This window comes from Alligator mississippiensis, chromosome 14 (genome assembly GCF_030867095.1).
Source record: "Alligator mississippiensis isolate rAllMis1 chromosome 14, rAllMis1, whole genome shotgun sequence".
Classification (NCBI taxonomy): Eukaryota; Metazoa; Chordata; order Crocodylia; family Alligatoridae; genus Alligator; species Alligator mississippiensis.
This window is the reverse complement of record NC_081837.1, coordinates 32,293,358-32,319,325: the sequence shown is the minus strand read 5'-3', so window position 1 is coordinate 32,319,325 and position 25,968 is coordinate 32,293,358. Positions and strand designations below refer to the sequence as shown.

The 25,968-nt window shown below is 53.5% G+C and overlaps 1 protein-coding gene across 3 annotated transcripts in view; it reads right to left on the bottom strand.

Annotated features, from left to right (window-relative positions):
- The window catches only part of KIF21B (kinesin family member 21B), an 81,380-nt gene that overhangs the window by 20,236 nt on the left and 35,176 nt on the right, over nucleotides 1-25,968 (bottom strand). For all 3 annotated transcript variants that reach the window (XM_019492577.2, XM_019492578.2, XM_019492575.2), the window contains exons 4-24: nucleotides 22,842-22,991; nucleotides 20,703-20,837; nucleotides 20,010-20,177; nucleotides 19,224-19,339; nucleotides 18,216-18,411; nucleotides 14,252-14,441; nucleotides 14,007-14,070; nucleotides 12,244-12,468; nucleotides 11,912-11,993; nucleotides 11,011-11,128; nucleotides 10,325-10,516; nucleotides 8,963-9,162; nucleotides 7,539-7,646; nucleotides 6,968-7,036; nucleotides 5,957-6,186; nucleotides 5,031-5,178; nucleotides 4,674-4,868; nucleotides 2,605-2,706; nucleotides 1,658-1,823; nucleotides 1,123-1,183; nucleotides 621-678 (exon numbers count right to left, since the gene is read on the bottom strand). In XM_019492577.2, coding sequence (XP_019348122.2) covers nucleotides 621-678; nucleotides 1,123-1,183; nucleotides 1,658-1,823; nucleotides 2,605-2,706; nucleotides 4,674-4,868; nucleotides 5,031-5,178; nucleotides 5,957-6,186; nucleotides 6,968-7,036; nucleotides 7,539-7,646; nucleotides 8,963-9,162; nucleotides 10,325-10,516; nucleotides 11,011-11,128; nucleotides 11,912-11,993; nucleotides 12,244-12,468; nucleotides 14,007-14,070; nucleotides 14,252-14,441; nucleotides 18,216-18,411; nucleotides 19,224-19,339; nucleotides 20,010-20,177; nucleotides 20,703-20,837; nucleotides 22,842-22,991 — 2,973 coding nt within the window. The remainder of the gene's footprint in view (nucleotides 1-620; nucleotides 679-1,122; nucleotides 1,184-1,657; nucleotides 1,824-2,604; nucleotides 2,707-4,673; nucleotides 4,869-5,030; nucleotides 5,179-5,956; nucleotides 6,187-6,967; nucleotides 7,037-7,538; nucleotides 7,647-8,962; nucleotides 9,163-10,324; nucleotides 10,517-11,010; nucleotides 11,129-11,911; nucleotides 11,994-12,243; nucleotides 12,469-14,006; nucleotides 14,071-14,251; nucleotides 14,442-18,215; nucleotides 18,412-19,223; nucleotides 19,340-20,009; nucleotides 20,178-20,702; nucleotides 20,838-22,841; nucleotides 22,992-25,968) is intronic.

Below are 25,968 nucleotides of genomic sequence, written 5' to 3'. Positions count from 1 at the left end.
TGCCTCCAGCAGCCTCTTCTGCTGCTGGATGCCAAGCCTAAGCCTGTCTGAGGCAGCGATACAGCCAGGTGCTCATTGCCTGCATTTGCTTTTCACAGGCTTGCTATTGAGGATAACAATGACCCTCAGTGTCAGGTTGTTCTCTGAGGTCCTGCAGGCACAGTGACATACCCCCCCTGCCTGGAGGAGTGTGTTCTGCACACACTGGGCACTGCACACACTTCCCTTGGCATTCAGATCTGCAAGAAGTACAGAAGTACAGTTCACAGAAACCCCGGTACAAACAGCCCAGCAACAGGGCACCAAAGCTTTTCAGTGGACTCCAGTGCCCCAGGGAGCCCAATGAACATGAGGTCCAGCCTCTGGCTTGTCCCTAGCAAGCCAGATCTGCTGCTGTTAAAGTTCCGGAACCATCCCTCTTCGGTGTTCAGTCTAGGGTTTTCTCCACCAGTGCAAAGTCTTAGACCCCACAGTGGGGTCACCATCCCACCCAGCTGCAAAGCATAAGAAGGGTGGAGGTCTGATGGGCCGAGCCCTGGCTTTGACCTAGCTCTTTTACCCCCATGACAGGGCTTTGTTCAGCTGCACAGCAACGTGTGCTGTCTGGGATGTGAACTCACCTTAAACTTGAAGTCATCCTGGCTGGCCGAGCCCTTCATGGAGAAAGACTGGGAGAAGCTGTAGTGAACACAGAAGGTTAACAGTCAGTCCTCTGAATTTGTCTCCAGGGACGCAGACTGAAGGAAGAAGCTCCCTTGCAACTCAACGACCGAGTCCCCACCTGGCGAAGGTTTCTCTTCCCTTCCCCAAGCTCCTCCCCAGGATAAAGCCCAAGATTCCCCCCCTCCCCTGCAGTGGGGAGACCGCTCCACTCCCACCCAATGTAGTCATTTCCCGGCTCCTTCTTGCCCTTGCCCCTTTCTGGCCCTGAACCTGACTGAAGCAGCCTGAATGGGGATTCCCTCCAGCAGCCCCAAACCACACCATTCTCCTCCTGCTACCCCACCTCATAGGGCTGAGCAACCTTTCTCCCCAGATTCCCTGCCCCGACCCCATCAGAGGCATTCTGGGCTTTGGTGGGGAGCAAATGTGGGGCACACCAGCCTCTCTGGATGTACTCACCTCCCCTCTGAGGCCAGGCTGAACTCCGAGATCTCCTCATCTGTGCTGGCATAGCCATTCTCTATGCAAGGAACAGGTACTGTCAGTGGTGCACTGGGAAGGTGGCACCCCTCCAAGACTGATCCAACCAGCACCAGGAGGGCTCAGATTAGCAAATGGGCTTTTAGGAGGTGACAATGTCCCCTCCTGAGAATCCCAGACACTACAGTAATTGTTCTGCTGACTCCTGCGCCCCCTCATTGCTGGACAGGAGTCCCCTGCCTGTGCTTCTACAGCAAGGTGGCCGACTACTGCAGCCCAGGGGATGTTGGAACAATCCCTGAACCTACAAGGGGTCTAACTAATTCAACATCCCACAAGAGGGTGGGAACTCCCTGGCAAACACCACTTTCAGAGGAAGTACACACTTCTGCCAACCCCAGGCAGAGGTGTTGCCCCAACCAGTGCTCCCTGTCTATGGCCAGGCATTCGTAGGTGCCTCAGGAGCTCCCAGGAGGGAAAGGCCCTATGTCTGCTCCATGAGCAATGCACCCACCTTGCTGCACATTGTGGATGAGCGCCTGCAGCTCAGGATGAGACTCTGCCTTCTCCCGCAAGGCGTCCAGGATCACGTGGTTCTGAGAGGAGCTGGTCACGTCTGTCTGCCTCAGGCGCCCCTCCAGCAGGCGGATCTGGGCTTCTTTCTGAGCCACCTGCAGCCCCTGTGTGGATGGAGCGGGCAGGTAAACCTCAGCCTCGCACGCAGAAGGGCCTTGCAGTTGGGGCAAGGAATCAGGATTCTTGGGCTCAACTAATTCCACCCCTCAGCTAACATAGACCTTGCACTCGGGTTTTGTTCAGTTGCTTCTTATAACCCATGTACCATACCACTGTGACAACATTCATATGACAGGCTCTGTCACCTCTGTGCCAACAGAGCAGGATCCTTTGCCAGTCTAGGTCAGTGGTGCTCAACATTCTTCCCCAGCAGGCCAGGTGAGCAATGCCTAGTTCATCCACAGCCTGGATCCAGCCCCAACCCAGTCCCATGTGGGGAAAGGGAGCATGACCCAGCCCAGCCCCAAGGGTGCGGGGAGGATTAGGAGGCTTGGCCTGGCTCTGACCTGCCATGCAGGGCTTGGGGCTTGTGAATTTGGCAGGGGAGCACATGGCCACATTAATAGCCACCACTCCCATGCCGCCAAATTTCCATACCTGTTGGGAGCCCTGACTTCCAGCTACTATGGCTCTGTGGGTCACATCTGGCCCATGGGCCAGAAGGCTGAGCACCCCTGATCCAGGTCAATGCACAAGTACATCAGACACCAAGCCACAAAGCTCCAAACCCTGAGCCACCACCATCACAAATCCAGATTTCAGGCCTGGACTTAGCCTGTCACTACTGAGATGAGAACCCATGGGAGGCTTCCTGATATCATCTGCTTTGCCACTTCCACAGTCCCTAGCAGCACCCTCGCTGCATCCACAGGTCTCAATCCTCACCTTATCAATCGAGGCCTTGAGGAAGTTGTCCAGCAGGAGACGTGCCTCAGCCAAGGAGCAGGAGCTGATCACCACTGAAGTGTCGATAGAGTCCAGCTCTTCCTGCAAATCAGAAGACCCCCAACAAGGAGGGGAATTAGAAAGGTGAAGTCATCCAATGGCCAAGATCCTGAAAGGCAGAGCTGAGGAACGGTGGCATGACCAGCACCCCACACATGGACACACACAGGCATGAGGGCATATGTTCTCTACACAGCTACCATACAAGTAGTGTGTCGAAGCTGAGCGTGTCAAAATGCCAGCCACCAGTAATCTCACTTAAACCCTCATCTAACCATTGTCCACACAGATCTCTGCCCACCCCCAACCAGATAGGAGGTGCTCTCTGTGCACATACAGGAACCAGCCTGGCTCATAGTCTTGGCTCAAACTGGATGAAGCTTTCTAGACTGGTATTCAAGCAGATTTATGCTCTCAGAGCACTTACTTTTCCCTATCATCTATAAAACACTACACTCACACAAGCCACCACCATCACAAATCCAGATTTCAGGTCTGGACGTGGCTAATGATGCTGAAGCCCTTCCATTTATAAACCTACAAATAACATGCAACTCAGGTCTCATTGTGCCCTGAGTCTGTTGGGCTCTCACTTATAACAACATACCAACTGTGGACTGAACCATACACCTCCAGCACCAAAAAAAAGACCTTCTACTGCTTGGTTTACAGGGCTAAGTCACTGACTAGAAGAAACATCTACTGACCAGTCTATTAACGGGACAGTCTAATCAATCTACTGACGGGAACCAGCCACTAGAGGGAGAGCAAAGAGCTGTATTTGGTTCCTTGGAGTTGTCTCCCAGCCCCGAAGACTCACAGTTTGCCTGCAATCTTCCTTCAAAGAATTTCTTTTATGAAAAATCGTTTTGACAAAAGACCTCCAAAATTTGCCCTTAAAAGTCTTTCAGAAGAAAGTTTTAGATTTCTGAAAAGTGAGAAGCCTGAAAAATGTTAAGTTACTAAAAACTTTAGAAAAAACAAGAAACCTATAGTTTCCTACTGAGGGAAAAAAAAGCTGTATTTTATTCATAGGATATGGAAAAAAGTTTGGAAATTTCCCCTGAAACAGCCCTCGATATTTTTTACTAACTTCTTGTACTAGACCTAGGCTCAGTTCAGAACACAAGACCATCCCCAAAGGCCTTGGCTTCAAACTGAGCTATACAAGATCAAGGGGGTCGTTGAGCTTGGGCTAAGTCATTTCACCTGGGAGGCTGTGTTGCTAAAGCCCGTACTTTAACTATGTTTGAGCTCCAACAGGAGCCCAGCTTAGTGAGGAGGTGCTCTCTGTACACATACAGGACCCAGCCTGGTGAGGCCAGACCATAGACATGCTTATCCCATAGTTCCTCTTGTGTCCTCTGATCTGCACACCAGTGCGAAGCAAGTCCCAGCAAGGATACTGGGCCTGAAGACTGGCAAGGGAGGTTGGGTGTGTGGCAGAATAGGGGAGTCAGCAGTTCCTTCCACAAACAAAACAGTCCAGGCCAGGATTGAAGAGGACTGTGAATGATGATGATGACGACATTTAGGTGTCTCCTAGATCCTAGTCTGCAGAGAGCTATTGACTCCAATTCCCATCACAATGTAGCTGATTCATGGTCCCAGATGCCCCCAGACCATTTCCACCACATTCTTTGGCCTGACTCATGGGCTAGGGCAGCCTATTGCACCAACATCTGCAGTGCTCATGAGCACACCAAACAGAGCATTCACAGACCATGTTATTGGACAACCACAGTGAGCAACGGACCTGCAATGATGGAAAATACTGTCCTTTCTCATTAAGTCTGCATAGGAAAGGGGTATGATCTAGCAATTTTTAGCAGAGAACTAGGATTCCTGGGTCCTTTCCTCAGCTCTGCTTGTGACTGTGTGACCCTGACAGATCTTTTCAATTCTGCTCAGTTCCCCTGTCCATGGTAATGCTGCCTTGGGCCTCTTCATACAGGACCCTTCCCCTGCTCCCACCCCACCAGAAGTCTCCATTCTTCTCCCCCCACCACCTTGGTCTCCTCGATCTGCATGATAGTGGCCTGGCAGTCAGAGATGCTGTCGTTGATGTAGTCTATGTTGGCTGTCAGTGCTTCAATCTCCTCATTCAGCTCCTGCAGGCCCTTCTGCTCCTCAGGGCTCTCGGCCTGCAGCTTCTCCCTCTTCCCCAGCAGTGCCTCTTGCAACAGGGACAGTTCCTCCCGTTTCTGCAGGGCAGAGGGATGGAAAGGAACTAAGTTCATCCAGCACCATCTAGGCATTATCAACATGCCCAGCACCCCCTTGTCCTGCCGATGCTCCAGCCACCCCAACTTTGGCAGCCCTCCAGGCAGCCCAGCGTTCCCAGAAGAACCAGCCCCTTGTCTCACCTTGATCAGGCGCTCCATGTCTGCCTCCAGGTTGACGATGGTCATCCTCTGCATGACAATGTCAAAGATACGCCGCTCCAATGACTGCCACTTGAGCCGAGCCGCCTTGTTGAAGGTCTGGCTCATCCCCTTCTTTGGGAACTTCTTCCTGCATGGGAAGGATAAGGGGTCAGGGCACTCCAGCTGCTGCAATCTTCCTGCATAACCACTCTGGCCAGGTGCAAGAGCAGTTCTTGCCTCTGCCTAAAAGGGGCTTGCAGACAGACAGAGCCTGCACTCCAAGTCCTCAGACACTTTGGGGGTTGTGCAGAAATGGGGGGTTCCCCTGGAGGCACCCACCTGCTTTTTGACAGACTATTGCCAGGATGCCTGGTCTTTTCTTGCCTCTCCACTCCTTCAGGGTAATTCAGTTTTAAAGCCACACTACCCAATCTTTATAGCCTGCTTTTCAGGCAGTGTCCAACATGTCTGCATGTGCTCCAAGGTGTCTTAGGTAAGGGAGCTACACAGCAGCAGGAGAGACCAGAAAGCAAGGACACTAGCTTGGAAGCCTATTGTTACTCTGCTGCCAAGAATGGCAGGGCAGACTGACAGTGGTCAGGACAGAACCAAGCCCAAAGCAGGGGAAACAGGGGGCCACAGAGTGGGATGGAAAGTCCCCTGCAGTTGCAGAAGGGAGCCCGAAGTCAGGAAAGCAGGAGTGGTGGAAGGCCAGGTTGAGACATTCACATGCCAAATCTAGAGTGTCCTGCAACTGAACAAGTGACAAACCCATCCCCACGTGCAGCCTGGCCTGGAAACCTGCTCCACTCCAAACCCCAGGAACTTGGAGCCCAGCCCAAAGGCCAACCAGGGGCACAGGGCTGTGCAAGTCCTCCTCAGTGGGTGGCATGGGCTGGGAAGAGCCAGCCTGTTCCCAGCCTCACCTGACAGGCCGGGCGCCATTCAGGGAGGGTGAAGGGTCTCCCAGGAAGTTGTTGATTTTCCGGTTCCATTGGCGCACAATGCTGGAGACAGAGCGTGACCCGGACTCCGGTTCCGATGAAGTGGTGCTGGCAGAAACCTCTACCCCTGAGTCCATCACTGCCAGCTTATGACCTGTCCTCCCAGCAACACGGTCCGACATAGGTTTGGCCAGGCGACGCAGGGCTGAGACCTAGGCAAGAGCAGCCCCTAAATGACAGGCTCAGACACATGATCCTCCCTCAGAAGCTCAGGGGATGTCACCTCCAAGCCACCAACTGGCCAGGCCTCCAGCCCCAGCTGGGTCTTCAACTTCCTGAGCCACAGAGTGCCCACTAGCTCCTGTCTCAAATAAATGAGCATCGGGGCTGTGGTCTTCAAGGCAGTGCACCTTTAAACAGACCCCAAGCTATCCAGGGAAGGGAGGAGGCCCAGTGTCCTTAGGTGGCACTTTCCTGAATGCATCAGGATCAGCTGGGGAAATTAATGGGATCCAGACACTGAAGGCACTGAAGATGGGATCAGAGAGTCATCTTGTGAGCAAGGCCACATGGCAGGCACTGGAGTCAGCTCGGTGGCAGGGGAAGTGACCAGCTCTGCTCCGGGATGCAGCAGAAAGCAACGGGTCAGAGCAGAGTCGGGGCCCTGTCCCAGAAAGGGGAAGCAGCAGAGACAGAAGATCTGGGCAGGAGACACATTGCTCATATTCTGTCGTCTCCTGCCCAGTTTCCCACAGCCACAAAAATCACCTTACTCCTTGGGAAATACACACACAAGGCCAAGTATCTCATTACAGGATTGGCTTTACCTAAGTATCAGTCACTGGGACAGGGCCTCAGTGGAAGCAGACAGCGCTGCTCTGCTCTGTCTGCAGACAGCCTGGCAAGGGGGTCTGGCACAATGGCACAGTCCAGGGTGCCCACCCCATCAAGGCAGCAAGCAGCTCTGCTCTGCAGCCCAGGGCCGCCACTTACCTCCTGAGTCTTCCTTCGCAGCACAATTTCCTGCTGGCGTTTCTGGGACTCCAGAGCCCGAATCTGAAACTACAAAGACAAAGCACATCCCTAGCAGAGCCCTGATTGAGAGCAAAAAGCTAAGCTGGTCCCTGGGTGTTGGGGTCTCTGCTCTGCTATAGTGCTCGTGCCTTCAGATCAGCTCAGCTCCTGGCTCGGTCCTGCCCTGCTGGCCCACAGGGGCTCCCCTGTAGGTCAGCCCAGCCCTACAGGTGCTCTCCTGCTGCTCACCCTGGCTGGGAGCTGCTTCTCAGCTTTGCTCTGCTGAGATACAAGGGCTGAGAACATGTATCAGAACAGGCTCATTCATAACTATTCCCTCCCAGCTGGCTTGGGGCATCACTGCAGGGAAGGCTTGAGCACAAGACACCTTAAAAAACCCAGCCTCACTGCTCTCTTGCTGCCCCTGGGTTGGACACATCTCCCACTTGGATGCATTCCTCTGAGCTCCAGTCCTAGCCCAGCAGCTCAGCCAGCTCCCACCCTGGGTACTGCCCTAACTGTAAGTCACTGGAGGACTTGGGGCACTTACCTCCTGCCTGCGCTGCTCCTTCTTCAGCTGGGCAATCTCCCTGTTCCTCTTGGTCTCCGCCAGCCGCCTCCGCTGCTGCTCCTCCCGCATCTGCTTCATCAGTGCCACCTGCGGGGCGGAAGGGCAGTTGTGCCATGGCACTCACTGTGCCAGGTCCAAGAGGAGGTCCCTACCCACATTTCCTAAGGGTAGTAGTGTAACAATGGGGTGGGCAAACCGGGCACATGCTCCAGGCACTGCATATGGGGAGAGGAACCAGAAGGACAGGAGAAGAAAGAGGGAAGGGGCACCTCATCCTTTCATCCCCTGCTCCAGCTTCAGAAAGCAGTGGCACAGGCAATGTGCGTGTTATAGGAATCATAGTGTTATAGAGAGGCAGCGGAGTTTAATCGTAGAGAAGTAAGGCTGGAAGGAACCTCAAGAGATCATCTAGTCCACCTGGGGATTGAACACGTGACCCTGGCACCACAAACTAAACAACTTTGCTGCTGCTCCTGGGAGGAGAATTTTTTGCCCCCCAAATCAGCATTTTTTTGCTCTCTCAACATGGGCTTTGGCACAAAGGTTGTAGTGACCTCATTGAGTGCCCAGGACAGAGGTAGGAGAGCACATGGGGGTATGCCACCCACTGCAGGGTGGGGGGCAGGGGGAAAAGACATGGGGAACAGGCAGGGGGAGGGAAGGCTTATTCCTGGGCTATAGCTGCTGCTATAGCAGCATCAGTTGCACTCAGGCAGCAGCAGCTTCATGGCTGGACTCCCTGGGAGCCAACCCTGGTGCCCAAGTCATGCCCTCCACCCATACATCCATATGGGTGCAGGGCTGTAACTGTTGTGACCCAGACTCGCAGGAGGCTCTGCCCCACCTGCTCCCCGCCCCCCCAGACACACTACTTGGTGCAGAGCTGCTCCTGGCTTGGCAAAGACTCCTAGAGGCGTGATGCTGGTGCCCCCTCCTAGCTAGCATCTGGGTCTGGTACCCCACTTGCCTCATCCTAGTTAGACTCCTGCTTCAGTGGCAAAAAAGGGGGTGAAAATCCACCCCCACCCCGGGGAAGCAGTGAACTCCACGGCCACTCTAGAGAATGATATCCAGACTGCCTTGAAGTCCATGACACGCACTGCCTGCACCACTGCTTGCTGTTGTGTGGGGGAAAAGGTGAGAGGCCTGCTCTGGGTGCATTCTTCGCATGTTATGCCCCTGCCTAAGGGGGGCCCTACTTAAATCAGGAACAGGAAGACCCCACATCTCAACAGCTAGGCAAGTTGGGCAGCACTACTGGATGGGCAAGTTCTACTTGCAGGAGGGGTCTGTGCCAATCTAACCCTCTGCCATTCAAGCTGACCCTCATCAGCATGTCACTAGCACAAGGGGCTGCACCTGCACCCACCCTACCCATGCAGCTCTCATTGTCCCCATGGTACCTTTGCTTTCTTCATCTCTGCCACCTCAGCCTGCAGCTTCTTCAGCTCCCGCTCATAGCGGGACTGGTTCTTGAGCAGGCGGGCATGCTCCTTCTGGGCTGCTTGCAGCTTCTGCAAGTCCCGGTTCATCTCCTTCAGCCGTTTCTCATAGTCGGCCTTGATCTTGTTGGCCTTCTCCTCTGTGTAGCATTCCATGGTGCCTGGGGAGAGGCGCAGGGGTGCTGAGGGTACTAGGGGACTCTGCTGCATCTCTTATGCTCAGCCCCACTCAGGCCCCTCTCAAGCAAGCAAACCTGCCAGCCCTTATCAGGAAGGGCTTCGTATTGAGCCTTGGGCATCAGGTACTGAACCCTGCCTGATCCAGCAGTTCAAGAGACAAATGAGGGGGGAAGCCTGACCTGCCCCTGTTACAGGGACAAACACCTGAAAGCAGGGACCCCCAGTCTGAACTAGAGCTATAGCTTGGCAGCAAAGGCACTCAAGCCAGGTATATGCCAGGTAACAGTCCCATGAAGGGTTTGGCTAAGGCATACACAATTCACCTCCCAGCTGCCATTTCATTCTAGCTCCAGCTGATGCTGGGTGACCCTCAGGTGAAACATGTCTTATGGGGCTCAGCCTGAGGCAGGACATTTGGTTACCAGAGCAGTGAATTTAGTATTGATGGAGAACCTTCTCCAACCTCAGAGAAGGTTCCTGGGACTGACAAGGACCACAGGTATGGAGTTCTGGGCATGGGAAAGCTGTCCTGTTGCTCCTGCTCTAGGGAGCCACCATTCCCTCTCTGGGAGGGCATCAGGATCAGCACAGAGACCAGCTCATCCACAGATTCTGCAGCTTCAGGCACGGCACTCAATGCCTCAGTTTCCCCACGCACCCAAGAGGAAAATAATTCTTTGTGGCCTGTCTCCTGTGTGGTAAACACTCATGAATGCCTGTTCAGTGCTGTGAGCTCCTCAAGGAGGTGTCAGGGAAGGGAAAGCATTCTCCACCAGCCCTGAGCTCACTGCCTCTCCAAAGTCAGCTGGCAGGCTGCAGGGGTGGAAGGTCATGGGTCCCCAGCAGCTTGCCCATCAAGGGACGGGGTGAGTCAAAAAGCACAGCACGGTGACTCAAGAGTAGCAAGGCAAGGCTACTCAAGAGTCGCAAGTAGGAAACCCTGGAAGGATCTGATCCAGAGGTTGGGATGTCTGATACCAAGCAGGAGCGGGGAGCTGCTTCCATTCAGGACTTGTTCAATGCCAGGCAATTCAGAGCCCTCTGCTCTCAGGGCTGGCTGGCTGCAAGGGCCAGCATATGGGTGAGACTGCCTAGATACTGGAGGGGGCAGGGGTGGGAGGAAGAAGGGAAGGGACCCCTTACTGAGGTTCTGCAGGACCCGGTCCCTCTCTAGCTGTGTGTCCCGGATCTTGTTCTGTAGCAGGATCAGCTTTTCCTCATATTGATGCTTGAGAGTCTGCAGGCGCCGCTGGCTGTTCTCCAGCTCATCTATCAGCTTCTGCTTGATCTCAATCTCACAGGTCAGGTCAGCCAGGTCAGCTTGGAAATTCACTTCTAGAAGCCAGGAGAGACAGTCACCATCAGGCAAAGGGGCCTGGGAGGCAGAGGCAGGCAGCTACGTGCTTGGTGGGGATGGGGAGAGTGAAGGCCCTACCCTATGGCAGTCCCACCCAACCCAGACAAGGCAGCGCTCCGAGGTGAGGCACCTGGCTTTTGTGGGCTTAGCCTAAGAGGGCCAGCTAAGGGGCACAGCTGTGCCAGGGTAGGGACACCTTTCATCATGCAGGCCTATGCCAAGGGGTGCCAGCTCCAGCAGCACCACCTAACACCCAGCAAACACTTCTCCAGTTGAGACCCAGACACCTCTCCTTGCAGTTGCACTGCAGCCCCCCACCACCTTCTCCACAAAGCACTTGATGCCAGCAAGTGAGCGTAGTTTCTGAGCCTGCAACAGGCTCTCTCAGCCCGACGGGTCCCCAGGCAGGTGCTGGAGATTTCCAGCACCTGGAGTCAGTGACCTGAGGGGACAGCACCCAGCCCCTCATTACCCTTCTCCTCGGGATCAGAATCAGAGTCCACCAGGCTCTCGTCACTGCCTGAATCCTCGTCTTCGTCCTCACGCCCGTCCTCTTCCTCACAGCCACTTTCATCCCGCTCTTCCTCCTCCTGGGAGACAAGCTCATGGCTAGGACTGAGGCCAGGAGCCTTCAGACTCATCCTCATCAGCTCCAGGGCTTAGTCTCTTGCCCCTTCCCAATCCCTAATCTCAGGCAAATTAACGATGGTCTTCAAGGCAACAGTAGGAGGCAGGGGCAGGCTACAGTCGGTGATAGCTAGCTCCCCTGTGTTGGCCAATTCAGGGCCTCCTCCTCTCACCCTGCAGGAGGCACAGATAATTCCTCACTCCTTCCAGAGCAAAATCAGGAGGTGGGTACGGTGGAAGGGCTCGTATGTCTGGAGAGAGCTTCTATGGACAGGTAACACCCTCCCACCCAGGACAGCAGCTAAATATTCAGGATCCTGGGGGCCCCTCAAATAGAAGCTGGGAGAGGCAAAACAGGGACATGGCTCAAGGGATGGAAACCCAGTAGCAATAAAAGGCACATGGCAAGTTGTCCAACCCTTCCCACTTCCACAAGAACAAGGCACAAGCAAGTGATAGTGTCTCCCTCTACCCTCAACTTCTTAAGTCTAGACAGTGCCAGATAACAGCTGCTACACAACCTACAGGGTTGTCTTTGGTGCTGGATTCCTGGCTACAGATCCTGCTCCCAGGACCTCCCGCATCTGCTTGCAGAGCCAGGCTGTGCCTCAATCCCCTCCCAATGGTGTGCCAGGGCTCTCCTCCACCAGGCAAGATGATGAGAAGGTCATCAGTGTGGTGGGCCAGTGGGCAGGCAACCAAAGCCCACCCACCTTAGCAAAGAGGAAGCCAACCACTTCTCTCACCTCCTCCACTTCGTTCTCATCCGTCTCCTCCCCATTGTCCTGAAGCAGCTTCTGCCTCTTCTTAAACGCTTCCTTCTCTGGGCTGAATAAAGGGAAGTGAGGTTTGAAGTGAGTCCCAGCAATGGCCCACAGAAAACAAACATCCCTAGGAGACACTGTCTGAGAGTTTAGTAGCTCTTCAGAAAACCAGCCTCCCAGGCTTCCAGCAAGACAGCTGAGCAGAGTTATGGGGCAATACATGGGGGCAAGAGGAGTGGTAGAGATTCCCCACAAGGGCTGGTGAAAACTCAGAGGCACAACTAGGGAGAGAAGTCCAGGTAGCTGGCCTTCACCTTTTCCGTTGTTGTCTCTTCTCCTTCTTCTTCAGCCGTTCCAGGTCCTGCTTGGCCCGTCGGAGGACATCAGAGGCCTCTGTCTCCACAGAAGCAATAGGGCTGCTTACCACACCCAGGCCCGGCCCTGGAGATGACCCCAGGGAGTATGGGGGCCGCGAGGAGAAACGGGACAGGCTGCGGCGGAGAGACTCGTTCATGGACTCACTCTCCAAGAGCTTTGTCCTGTGGACAGAGGGAAAAGGGGGAACCTTGGTTACAAAAGATCTGCTGTCATCAGGGGTGTAGGATATTCAAGCAGCCCATCCCCCAAGGGAAGAACCCCCTGGAAGGTCTAAGGTGGGATGATGGGTTTCTCTTCTGGAACCTGAACCGCACATGTCATCTGGGTCCAGTGGCTCAGGGGATCTTCTCCCAGACTGGCCCCTGTGGATGGGTACAAGGGAGACAAACACGCAGGGAGATGCCAGTGGAGAAGGATGCAAGAGCCAGCAGTAACAGGGCTCACACTCCATGCATGTAGCATATGGGAGCCAGCAGCCACACTGAGACTCAGACAGGCCATGCCACAGATGCAGTATCTTCACTTAGGATAAACACAGACACGAGATTTCTCCCAGGACAAAGCCCTTTATCCTGGGATGCTACAGATGTACAAGCCCATTGTCCCACTTTAAGAACCTGTGGAGCAGAGATGACACTTTTTTCCCAGAATGATCCTGGCTATTTCAAGTTAAGCGGTGTGTGCAAATGATTGTCCTGCACCTGGTCTGATGCAAGTCAAAACCCTGGACAGCTAGACCAAAGATAAACCAATGTCTGTTTTTACCCTTGGTAATATGGTAGATGACAATCTATTGGCCACACTGCCTCAATGAGATGCAAAGGCATCTTGACACAGAGTCCAGGGCTCCCTTCTGGTCCTGAGAGGTGATAGAAGAGACCTGGAGAAAACCACGAGGAACCACCTTGCTGCTGAGGGACTTCCTTCAGCGTCTTAATTGCAATGCTAGGATCAATCGGCACCCAAAGAGGTGTAAGGTTTAACCTTCAGCAACCTGTGCTAGGCAGCAAGCTATTCCTGGGGAGCACAGCTGTCATATGGCTTTACAAGCAGGGGGGTGGCTCCCGCTGCAGAAGGTAAGTTGGCCCCACTGTGGGGAAGCCAGAGGGGTAATGCTGATTGATGCTGGCTGAGAGTCCAGCCCAGAACGAATGCCAGGAGTAGTGTCTCCAGGGCTGTTGATTTCCACAGTGCCAAATCCATATTTATAAGCACTTCCTCTTCAATTGTGTTTACACAAATCCCTTCAAGGCATTTAACTCAGCAATTGGTCACAGCTCCACAGAACGTGCTGCCAGCCCTGCGCTGGCAGGGTAGGGCAGGGGCAGGAGAGATGCATGGAACAGGGAGGCATTTCCACCCCTGAGTCAGGGCTATTCTTTATATTGCAGTCACCTACAGACCTTCACTGAAATCAGTGCTACTCCATGCTCAGTGCTGTGGAGACACCACAGGCCCTCCCTGATGACTTTACACCCTGAGTAGATGAGAGAGACAAAACGTGAGAGCAGAGGAAGTGACAGGTCCCAGGTCACCCAGTAGATCAGTGGCAGAGCTGGGGTTAGAGCTTGTTCTGGCAGCCACAATGCCAGTTCAGTGCCCTACCTACCATCTCATGCTGTGTCCTGTAGCTCTTCTAGGCTTTGGGGATATGTAACCTCCTAGCAGAGAGGTCGTGTCCTATGCAGTAGGCACCCACCTGAGTTCCTCGATCTCCCGGATGTAGTTCTGGATCAGGGCACCAATGGCCTCATTGCCGTCACCTGGAGCAACAGAACTGGAGTCAGGCTAAACCAAGGACCCCTATGAGAGGAGGCACTTCCCAGCCCCACAAGGGCCTAAGCCCTGGCCTGGCTAGCCTGAAATTCTGCTCCATTGGGTAAGTAGTTTTAGTTTTGCTTCTCTATGATTCCCTTCCTATACCCACAGAGCCATCAGCCTCACCTGCCTTGGCCAGGATCAGATTGGCCTCCTGGCTCATCAAGTGGGTGACCCTGTTGTTGATGGCATCTATGGCCTCCTGCATTGCTTTCACCCGCATGCGCAGAGTGTTGTTCTCTTTCTGGAGCATGGCGTTCTCATGGAACAGGTCGCTGTAGCCCTCAGAGCCGTCCTCCCCGATGACGCGCTTACCCTGTGGGGAGAGGAGATGGTGAGACAGAGGGCAGCAGAAGGTCAAAGCAAATCCATGGCATCCAACATTGTGGAACCAGCCCTACCTGCAAGGCACCCAAAGGCTCCACATGACGGAGGATGGGTGCCTCTATGGGCCCCCACAGTAAGAAGAGCAGAGAAGACACAGGACCCAAGAAAGGCAAGTATTCAAAACAGGGAGGGTGCTCAGGGGGCAGCAGAACAGGGGCCACTAGCAGTTTAAATGCCTTCCCACCTGAGGCTAGCAGCCTGGCCCCCATACCCAAGACCAGGAGCGCGCAAAATGTGGCCCGCAGGCCAAATGTGGCCCGCCAGGCCATTTGATCTGGCCCGTGGATCCCCTAAAAGATTTAGAAAATGAATATTTATCTGCCCCTGGCTGACTGTCATGTGGCCCTCAATGGCTTGCCAAAACTCAGTAAGTGGCCCTCTGTCCAAAATAATTGCCTATCCGTGCTCAAGACATTCAGACACCTCCCAATTTTGAACCTATTTGTTCTCATGCACAGCTGGGCAGCAGCACTCTTCCCATTGTAAAGAAGGACCAGCAGTCAAGTGACTTGCCCAAGATCACAAGGAGTTTGTGGCTGAGCAGCAAACTGAACTCAGGTCTACTGAGCCCTAAGCTAGTGCACTAACCATTGAACCATGTTTCCTGCCTGCAGAGAGCACCTTGCCATGGGAGACGCATGAATCAGCTCAACAGCAACCTCCAGATGAGTTAGGGTTGATGCTCATGCATGAAGCGATGTCTCTGATGTGCAATATCAGACAGCTGTCAAACAGGAGGATGTCCCATCCTGACTGAGACCAACCAAATCGTTCTGTATGTTCAGAGTGAGATACCTGCTCCCTTATATTTCCATAGCCCTTTACAGATCCTAAAGTAACTGCAACCTACAACACCCTTGAAAGGCAGCCAGCTTTCAGGGGGCGACCAGCTGTCCTGGGTCATAGCCTACGTGACACTCAGCAGGGTGACACTGGGCGATTAGTCAAGGAAGCACTGCAGAGTAGGAGTTTTGATGGGATGGGTGCCCAAGAAGGGTGGCTGTGCCTAAAGGAAACGATCCTTTGGGCACAAAGCAAGACGATCCCCGAGCGAGGCAAAAGAGGGAAAGGGGCCAGGAGGCTTCCATGGCTGACCAGAGAAATCCAGGGCAGCCTAAGGGCCAAAAGGGGAGCACATAAAAAGTGGAAAAAGGGTGAGATCACTAAAGATGAATATACCTCCTCTGCTCGTGCTTGTAGGGAGGCAGTTAGGCGGGCCAAAGCTACCATGGAGCTGAGGATGGCAACCCAAGTAAAGGACAACAAGAAATTGTTTTTTAGATATATTGGGAGTAAAAGGAAGGCCCAGGGAGGAATAGGACCCCTGCTAAATGGGCAGAAGCAATTGGTGACAGATAGAGGGGACAAGGCTGAACTCCTCAATGAGTTCTTTGCCTCAGTGTTCCTAAGCGAGGGGCACGACAAGTCTCTCACTGGGGTTGTAGAGAGGCAGCAGCAAGGCGCCAGACTTCCATACGTAGATCCTGAGGTAGTGCAGAGTCATTTGGAAGAACTGGATGCCTTTAAGTCGGCAGGCCCGGATGGGCTCCATCCGAGGGTGCTGAAGGCACTGGCCGACGTCATTGCAGAGCCACTGGCGGGAATATTCGAATGCTCGTGGCGCACGGGCCAAGTCCCGGAGGACTGGAAAAGGGCTAACGTGGTCCCCATTTTCAAAAAGGGGAGGAAGGAGGACCTGGGCAACTATAGGCCGGTCAGTCTCACCTCCATCCTTGGTAAAGTATTTGAAAAAATTATCAAGGCTCACATTTGTGAGAGCCCGGCAGGGCAAATTATGCTGAGGGGAAACCAGCATGGGTTTGTGGCGGGCAGATCGTGCCTGACCAACCTAGTCTCTTTCTATGACCAGGTTACGAAACGCCTGGACACAGGAGGAGGGGTGGATGTCGTATACCTGGACTTCAGGAAGGCCTTCGATACGGTATCCCACCCCATACTGGTGAACAAATTAAGAGGCTGTGATGTGGATGACTGCACAGTCCGGTGGGTGGCGAATTGGCTAGAGGGTCGCACCCAAAGAGTCGTGGTAGATGGGTCGGTCTCGACCTGGAAGGGTGTGGGCAGTGGGGTCCCGCAGGGTTCGGTCCTTGGACCGATACTCTTTAATGTCTTCATCAGCGACTTGGACGTGGGAGTGAAATGTACTCTGTCCAAGTTTGCAGATGACACAAAGCTATGGGGAGAAGTGGACACGCCGGAGGGCAGGGAACAGCTGCAGGCAGACCTGGATAGGCTGGACAAGTGGGCAGAAAACAACAGGATGCAGTTCAACAAGGAGAAATGCAAAGTGCTGCACCTAGGGAGGAAAAATGTCCAGCACACCTACAGCCTAGGGAATGACCTGCTGGGTGGCACGGAGGTGGAAAGGGATCTTGGAGTCCTAGTGGACTCCAAGATGAACATGAGCCGGCAGTGTGACGAAGCCATCAGAAAAGCCAATGGCACTTTATCGTGCATCAGCAGATGCATGACAAATAGGTCCAAGGAGGTGATACTTCCCCTCTATCGGGCGCTGGTCAGACCGCAGTTGGAGTACTGCGTGCAATTCTGGGCGCCGCACTTCAAGAAGGATGCGGATAACCTGGAGAGGGTACAGCGAAGGGCAACTCGTATGGTCAAGGGCCTGCAGACCAAGCCCTACGAGGAGAGACTAGAGAAACTGGACCTTTTCAGCATCCGCAAGAGAAGGTTGAGAGGCGACCTTGTGGCTGCCTATAAGTTCATCACGGGGGCACAGAAGGGAATTGGTGAGGATTTATTCACCAAGGCGCCCCCGGGGGTTACAAGAAACAATGGCCACAAGCTAGCAGAGAGCAGATTTAGACTGGACATTAGGAAGAACTTCTTCACAGTTCGAGTGGCCAAGGTCTGGAACGGGCTCCCAAGGGAGGTGGTGCTCTCCCCTACCCTGGGGGTCTTCAAAAGGAGGTTAGACGAGTATCTAGCTGGGGTCATTTAGACCCAGCACTCTTTCCTGCTTATGCAGGGGGTCGGACTTGATGATCTATTGAGGTCCCTTCCGACCCTAACATCTATGAATCTATGAATCTATGGACAAGACTGGCAGCGGTGGCACTGTCTACAGATAGCACCCAGAAAGGCTTTGTTCACAGTAAACAGCATTCAGTTCAAAGCTGAAGGGCTGAGTTGCTGCTGCTTGGACTGGAACCCATGGCTTCACAGAGTTCAGGGGTATCTGTACTGCAATGATTCTCACTATTTTTTTTTTTTTTTTTTACACTCAAGGCAGCCTCCATTAGACTCAAGGCACCTTAAAATGTCAGCTCTTAGTCTTCACTCACTTTCTAGCTAAGGAAAAACAGAGAAACTCTTCAGGTTCTGAGCCAAAATCTCTGGGTTTATCCTAAGAATCATGTTTGCACACCTAACGGTGCTAACATTGCATGGCAACCCACAGCACCCCTGAAAGGATCTCGCAGCACCCCAGGGTGCTGTGGCACCTTGGTTGAGACTCATAACAAGATCATAATGACAAGTGTGTCCCTCTAGTGGACAGTCTCAGCAACCATAACAGCCTGCTACCTCAACCCAGTGACCAAAATCCCTCCTTCAGCCCAAATGGCAGCTTGGTGCTGAAGACCCTGGATTCAATTCCCACTGATGACCTTTGCTGCTGATGTGTACACAGCTGCAGCACTCCACCTGCTCATCCACCCCTTACCGCTTTGTACTCCATGAGCTCCATTTGGAGGCGGGCGATCTCAGCCCTCAGGGCGCTGATCTGCTGGCTGGTCTTGTCCTGATTCACCACCACCTTGTTCTTGATGTTGCGGGCCCGGTTGGCATACTTGAGTGTATTCAGGGTCTCCATGAAGTCCCGATCTGAGGGGCTCACACAAGCAATCATGACGGTTTGGCTGGAAAGGATAGAGGGTGCTAATGAAAAGACAAGGGGCAACAATCCCTCCCTCTGCTGTGCCCCTGGGGCTACAATAACATGGGATTGGGCCACTGAGGTTCAGCCATTTTGAATGGTGGCTTTCCATTGGGACCAAGCTTGGCAATTTGAGTCAAGAAACTCCTTTGGCTTTCATTTACTTTCTCTCTCTCCCAACCCAATGAAATACTCTATAATTTGGGGCGGGGGAATATCAATCAGGTCTTGCCTCTGATCATTATGGGGTGAGCTCACAGTACAGGATGCAGCTGGCTTAGTGACAGCAAAGACCTGCACCAGCCTTGCTCACTGCCTTCAATGTGCTATCAGTGGACCCAGCCTGATCAAGCCACTGCAGGGCATTATACAGGCAGATGGGTTCCCACAGGGAGAATGGCACCACAACAAGAAGGAGGTGAGGTTGAAGCTCTCTCATGTTGGGAGGGCTGCTGCCAAGTCCCAGATGGCTAAGGGCTCAGCCGGATTTTGCAAGAGCTAATTCTGCAAAAGCTGGATAATTGCATCTGGTCCTTGGGAGCAAGAAAGGGACAAGACATTTACATTTCAAAGGCACCACTGAGTGGTAGCCAGGAGGATCCCCTGGTTCCTCATCAACCTGCCACCCCAGGAAGTCTACCCAGAACATCAGGTCCTTGAAAGACACGCCCCCGCCCCCCCCACTCCATTACTCTGGACACTCACAGCCCTGGTGGGTGGCACGCTCTGGGGGGAGCCCCAGCTACAGATAGCAGCTGGACAACTTGAAAAGCCCCAACTCAGGGTGCCCGGTACCTGTTCCCCCCAAGGGAGTCCTGGAGGAGTCGAGTCAGCTTCGAGTCTCGGTAGGGCACATGCACCACTTTCTTGCTCTGGTCTCCAAGGGCACTGATGACATTTCCCAAGGCCAGCTGCAAGACAGGGGAAAGGGCTGTGGATGCTTTGACATGGAGAAGTAGACCCTCTACTGAAAACAAAGCTCAGGGGTCTGGAGTCACCAACTTTCCAGTGCACAGAAGGGAGCAGCTTTGGACTTCCTGCGTTGGCAGACACACAAAGCAGCTCCCTATTTCTGCCCACCTACTGCCTCCACAACCCTGAGACCAGACCTAGAACCTCTACCTGCATGGGGACTTGGCCCCTTGCACATGCCGGTGCTGAGGACTTGATGACAAGTTTCAAACCACCAGAGAAGTATTTTAAGGTTGAACTGGTATTGCTCCCACCTGGCTCAGCCTCTAGCCCCTACCTGTAACTGCCTCCCACAAACAGCAGTCACTGGGCACTGCCATCAGGAAGGGAGTGGGACCTTCCAGATAGGTGTAGGGTTGGGCACAGATAGTCCTACTCCATAAAGGCTGCACAGGATAGCTAGTGACCGCATCCATCCCTGCAGACCTAGGCAGGGATTTCAGGAGACAATTGTGGTGACATTAAACAGCAGGCAGGGAGCCAGTCTACCAGAGGGGACCTCAGGAATTGCCCATGTTCAGTAGGCCCAGGACACAATTCCCTTTACATCCATCACAGCCCAGTCTCATCTCCTCTCTGCCTCTAAAAGGGAGGCACCAATGGCTGTACCAGACCACAGTTGATGGAGATCCCTTCCTTGGCTCTCTCGCCTGTTGCACCCGTCCGCTTCAGCCTCTCTGAGCCAGCCAGGTCGACAAAATGGAACTTGGCAGTGAGGGTCTCATATTCATTGGTGGGCTGGGGTCCGTCTGGGGGGCAGATCACTTCCCCATTCACCTGCAGTCCAAACACACCACAGAGTGAGAGCCTACCTGGAGCTATAAGTCTCACTAGCACTGATCCCTTAAGTCAGGCACCACTGCAAATCCAGGGCTGGGCATAAACTCAGGTATGGCCTTTCCTTCACTCAGGTCCAAGAAGGTCCCAAGCCATGGCACAAATCCTGCCTGTCAGTATTTGGATCTGCCCAGAGACAAGAATCAGCAGCAGAGTTTTCACTAAGCTTCCCTGAAGGCGAGGCCCAGCCCAGCTTCTTCCTGCATTCTAGACCCAAGATCCCAGACAGCTGCCAACATTTGCTGCTATTGCAGGGAAACAAGAGGTGCCAGTTCAGGTGCAGGTTTGCCAGCCTTACATATCTAAACCTGCTTCCTTCCCACTGCCTCTTGGCTTCCGGACAGCTTGTGATCATAGCCAAGAACCACCCTGGCAAGTGATCATAGCCAAGAACCTCCCTGCCCTGAAATGAACTGGGAGGGGACACCTGCTGCTTCCCCTGCCTCCCCCATTACTCAGCCTTACCAGGTCTGGGCGGGCACAGACTCTCATCTGGCACAAGTGGATGGTGAAGATAGCATGGGAACGGGAGCTCTGGACATTCATCTGGGTGCTGGCTGTTGTGCGGGACAGAGCCCCCTGCTTCAGGCACTGGATCAGCTGCAACAATGTGGAAAGGGTTAAGAAGAATCCCCCAAACAACATGGGGAGAAGCATCTCCATATGGCCCGGCAAGCTAGCAGCTGGCCCCAAATAGGTCCAACTGGAATGTGAAGCAGGCAGGGAATGTGTTTTGGGGAGCAGAAGGAAGGGCCCTGCAGTAAAAGCCTAGGAACAGCCAAGTGCATGAGGAATATGAGGCAGAGGTTTAGGCTGCATTCCTGTCTGAGTCTTTGGCAAAGCCAGACCTCAGGCAAGCAGGAATGGTGGAAACTAACCTGTGCTCTGCGGCAGAGGGCTTGAGACTTACCCAAGCACCATGTCAGGTGGCTTATTTATATTACACTAGATTCAGATCTGGGGATGCTGGAGGCTATACGGAGACATACGTGGTTCCAGTCCCAGAGTCAGAAAAGCTGGAGGGTAGAAGGGAATACTGGAGGCATTGAGAGGGGCTGGTGTCACAGGGTATCATCTCCAGGGGTGGCCATGAGGCCCCTGGAGTCCCTTTTAGCCCTTGCTCACTCTGTTTTCATTGGACAGTCACCCCTTCTCTCGCCTGCCACACCTTGTTGTAATTGTGTTTATATAAAGGAGGTTGCCCCAGGGCTTCCCAGTCTACTCTCAATCTCCCATGACTACCAGGTGTTTGTGGTTCTCACCTGAAGGGGTACTTGTATGGCTCCATTCCACCCCTACACCACACCCCATGCTCCCTCCCATACCATGCCCCATGCCTCGCAGGTTCCTCCAGGGGCAGATGACTCCATAATCAGCCCTGGCCACAGCTGCAGACTACCTCAGCACCAAAGTGGTAAGAGCACCAAGCCTCCTGTCACAGCTGAGATTTGCCCAAGGCCCCTCAAACAGATCAGTGGCAGAACTACGAATAGAAGCCAGGTTGCATTAGTCTTGGTCCCCGACTAGCACCCTTACCAATAACCACGCTGCCCCTGTGGCATCCTCTAATGTACAGGGAACACTGAGCCAGATTCAAACCTTGGATCCACCCATACTAGTCTTGAATAATGCAAGAGGTGAGCCAGCACCAGGCACCACACGGAGTAGTGTCTACTCCTAAAGCTGCCTGGACTGCTCTGAAACCTGGCTTCGGTGTGCAGCTCTGTCAAGACACCTGTGTGCCCAGAAGAAGGCCCCAGCAGCCTGATTTCATGCACTTGCATGCCTGGTGTCTGCAGTTGCCCAAGCCACCCATTCATCCCTCCTGGACCAGAGCTTGGTTAACAGCTCTTAAGGGTCAGAGAAAAGAATACTCAGACTCCTTTCAAGTGAGGCCACATACCCATGTCCCCAAGGGTACCCATGTCTCTGGGGGAGCAGGGCCAATCCAAGCCTCCCTGGGGAAGCACAACATGGAAAGGATAGGGGAGTGGACTGAAAGCGCTTCTTCTCTGGCTACAAGTCAGGAGGCAATTAACCCTCTGTTCAAGCTAGCAGGGGTTCTCTCTCCCATTGTAAGGCTTTGTGCTAAGTGTGGGGAAGAGATGAAGGACCATCCCCTTACCCTGGGAGACAAGACTAAAAACAAGTCCTTGAGACAGCCCTGGGTGCTGGTGGGAGGGGCAGAGGACATATAGCCAAGCACCCTCTCCCTCTCTGATCTCATTTAGGGCTAGGAATGCAGCAGACTAAACCAAAAGTGCGTGGTGTTCCCGTGCACTGCCGTTACACTGCAAAGGAGCATGCAGGTAGCTGACCCATCATCCCTCCAGTCTGCCTTATCCTACAATCACAGGAGACCTGACCATCCTAGCAAGAGCCAGACCTAACAGGGGCAGTGAGCAGTCCTGGCCTGCAGATTGCTGAATGTCCCCTACTCTGTGGGAGAAAAGGTGATGCTGCACTTCCCAGAATTGGTACCCTCCTTTCTAACCCTAACCTATGAGCCGTTTGCCCTTCACTCACTCCCTACCCACCAAATACAGAACAGCATTCAAGGGGGCTGGGATCTGTGTATCACATGGGACCCCACACACCACTCACCTCATCCTGCGTGTTGATGAGGCGTGAGGTGACACCAGTCGTGTAGATCCCACCATTAGTATCCTCGTGGATTTTGATGTTGGATTTCCGGTGGCGGGAGTCAGGGTCCCTGGCGCTGTCAAACAGGTCCAAGATCTCCTCATTGTACAGCTGAGGCAGAAGGAAGGGAAAAAGCATGGAGTTACTGACAGCAGGGGTCTCAGAGGAGCCCAGCATATGAGTTTGGGGCTGACTTCCTACCATGCCATGAAGGTATGAATAGGGGCCATAGTCCTCCTTCCCCTTGTTTCCATCAAACCCCTGGAGTCTTGCTACACTGCAGGAGGGAGCGCACTACAATGCACATGTAGGCATCACTGCAACAATACCAGCTGCAATTTGCTGGTTGGTCCCAACTGCCAGCTAAGCCTGCTGACCCCCAGGCCTGCACAGGCTACTCACTTATGCCCAAGGATGGGAGCAGGAAGTCTCCCTGGGCTCTGAAGCTTTCTAGCAAGGTCTAAACAGGAATAAGAGGAGACAAAGGAAGAGCCCTTGAGACAGGAGGAAGCAAAATCCCTCTCTCAAGTCTACCCGCGAGTGTCTCCTTCCTGCATGAAGCAGTGCTGCAGAGCTGCACACTTCCACAATGCTGTGCAGCTGTCACCTGGCTAGGGAGAGGGAACATACCTCTAAGCAGTGACTGAACCAGAAGAACCCAGGAGTCCTGGGTCCCAGCCCTGGGTCCACCCTCTCGACCCTGCTTTGTTTTGTCTTAAAGCTTACCAAGAGTGGAAAGAGCCATGACTCTGGCCCTGCAGGGTGAGTGTTCCCTGTATGAGCAGAAATCATTCATTTCACACTGCTGCACGCCTGGAGACCCTGCTTCCTCTGGGGCCTGGAGCATCTGGGATTGATTCCCAGCATCCCTGACAGCATAATTATCCAGAGCAATCAGGCAGACCCTGGCAAGTCAGGCATGCTGGCAAGGGTCATGGACTAACCGACCCGCCCCATTGGAGAAAGGGTCTAATTAGGGCTTATAGCCAGGAGCTCACAGACAGCAGGGAGCAGGAGGCCTATTCTCCCCTCCCCAGATTAACAAAGCACCAGCACACTTTCTTGTTTTCCTGCACAGCAGCTCAGGTATAGCCTATAGGACAGGCCACTAGAGGCTCAGGACTGAACATGGGGCAGAGAGTTTTAGTCCCAGTATGGGGGGGGAAAGGTTCAACAGGGCAGGGGTGCTGGTGCAGGTAGCGACAGTCCAGCAGAAAGGCCAGGCTCATAACCCCAGGGCTATATCCCCACTGTACTGATGAGGGCCTGAGGCGTGGAGAGAAAAATTGCCCTGCCCGGTCACACCAAGTGTGGTAAAGCAGGGTTATAGTTAGGAAACCTGGGTCCAATCCCACAAAGCCCATCCTTCCCCCCTGGCCTGCAGTGCAGCTAGCCCCGGCCAGGTCAGGTAACCTAGTTTTCCCTCCGTTGGCTAAGCAGAGATGAATGATGTTGGGCATGTCATTCACACAAGAGGCATCTGCTCTCTTGTGTGAATGACATGCAACATGAAGCTAATGAACATGCTGCTTGGTGAGCTGATGGCCCACAGGGAAGCTGTGCTGGTGCCTGGCTGTTTATGACCTTATTCTCTGCCGTTTTAGATTCAACAGTTTTGTGAATTCAGCAGCACCCCATTCAAACACCAGCTTATTATAGTGTTGCTTCTTCACAGCAGGGCTGGGTAGCAGGGTGGGGAGGGAGAGCATCCAGGCAAAGCTGAGCAAGAGACCCATGTTCATCTTCTCACACCTCACAGCACCCTTCAAAGTTGCACTGTTGCCACATCACCCCATTGAGAATTGCTACTCTAGGGACAGAGGACTGGAGTCACTGGGTAGATTAAATGGCCCTGGACTGGAGCTGGGGGACTGTTTTCCTAACCCAGACTTCACAAGTGCTTCCTGTGATGAAGTATGGGATTTACTGTAACATTTCTGTGTTAATTGTGTTCTTGCTGTAATAACATTGTGCACCTCATTTTTCCCCAGCTAACTTATACAAGGGAGGAAAAGAATGGGTTAAAGCAGGGTGCCACAAGTGGCATGGGCAGCCTGTGTGCATGCAACAGATCAGGGAGAGGGCAAACAGGGCAAGGAGTAGAAACCAGAGCAGCAAACTGGGCAGGGAGGAGAAACCAGAGCAGCAGGTTGGGCAGAGAGAGGGAATTGGAGTGGCACTTGGGGAAGGCATGGGCTTAATTTGTGGCATGCCTGCCAAAAAGGTTGGTCCCTGCTGAGTTACAGAGACAGTGAAGCCAGAGTTGCCTACTGGGTGGGACAGGACAAGATGCAGCACCAGCATCAAAAGGATTTGATTAGCTTGCCTGGCACATCAGCAAAGGTAGGATAGCCACTCCAGAGAAGCTGAAGGGATAACAATGGGCAGAGCAGGTTCAAGCAGGGTGTTAGCTCCTGGCTAGGTGGCCTGGAGAAGGGGAGCAGCTGAGCAACTTGGAGGTTGAGCAGCTGGGCAGACTGGAGAGAGAAGAGCTAAGTTAACTTTGGGGTGCTTAGGGCTGTGCAGGCTGGGTTGGGGACAGGGTCTTCTTACTCTATGACCTTTATGCCAATGAATGCTTTCATCGAAGTAGAGACATCTGCTTTGCTGCTTGGATCTTTGCACTGCACATGTTCTCCCCAAGAAGACAAAGTCCTCTCAGGGCTGAACTAGAAGCTCCTGGAGTCAGAGCCACAAAACCACCAAGGAAGTCATGGACCAAAAGACAAGGGTCTCAAAGTAAGAAAGAGCCAGGCTCCTGCCCTTGCTCTAGAAGCCAAGCCTGGGCTGGCTTCAGGGGGCACCCTAAGAGACCAGACAAGGCTGCAGTGGTTCTGAGCAATCACTCCCAAGGGGGACTCCATGACTTTCCCACTCCATATAAAGATGGCACCAAGGCTTTCAGTGTTTTCCAGGGGAGAGAAAGAATAGATTCATAGATATTAGGGTTGTCAGGGACCTCAGCAGATCATTGCGTCCAACCGCCTGCCCCGGGCAGGAAAGAGCACCGGGGTCAGATGAGCGACCCCAGAACAACCCAGAGCCTGGGAGTTGGGGTACTTGTCCAGGATGCAGGAGACTAACACTT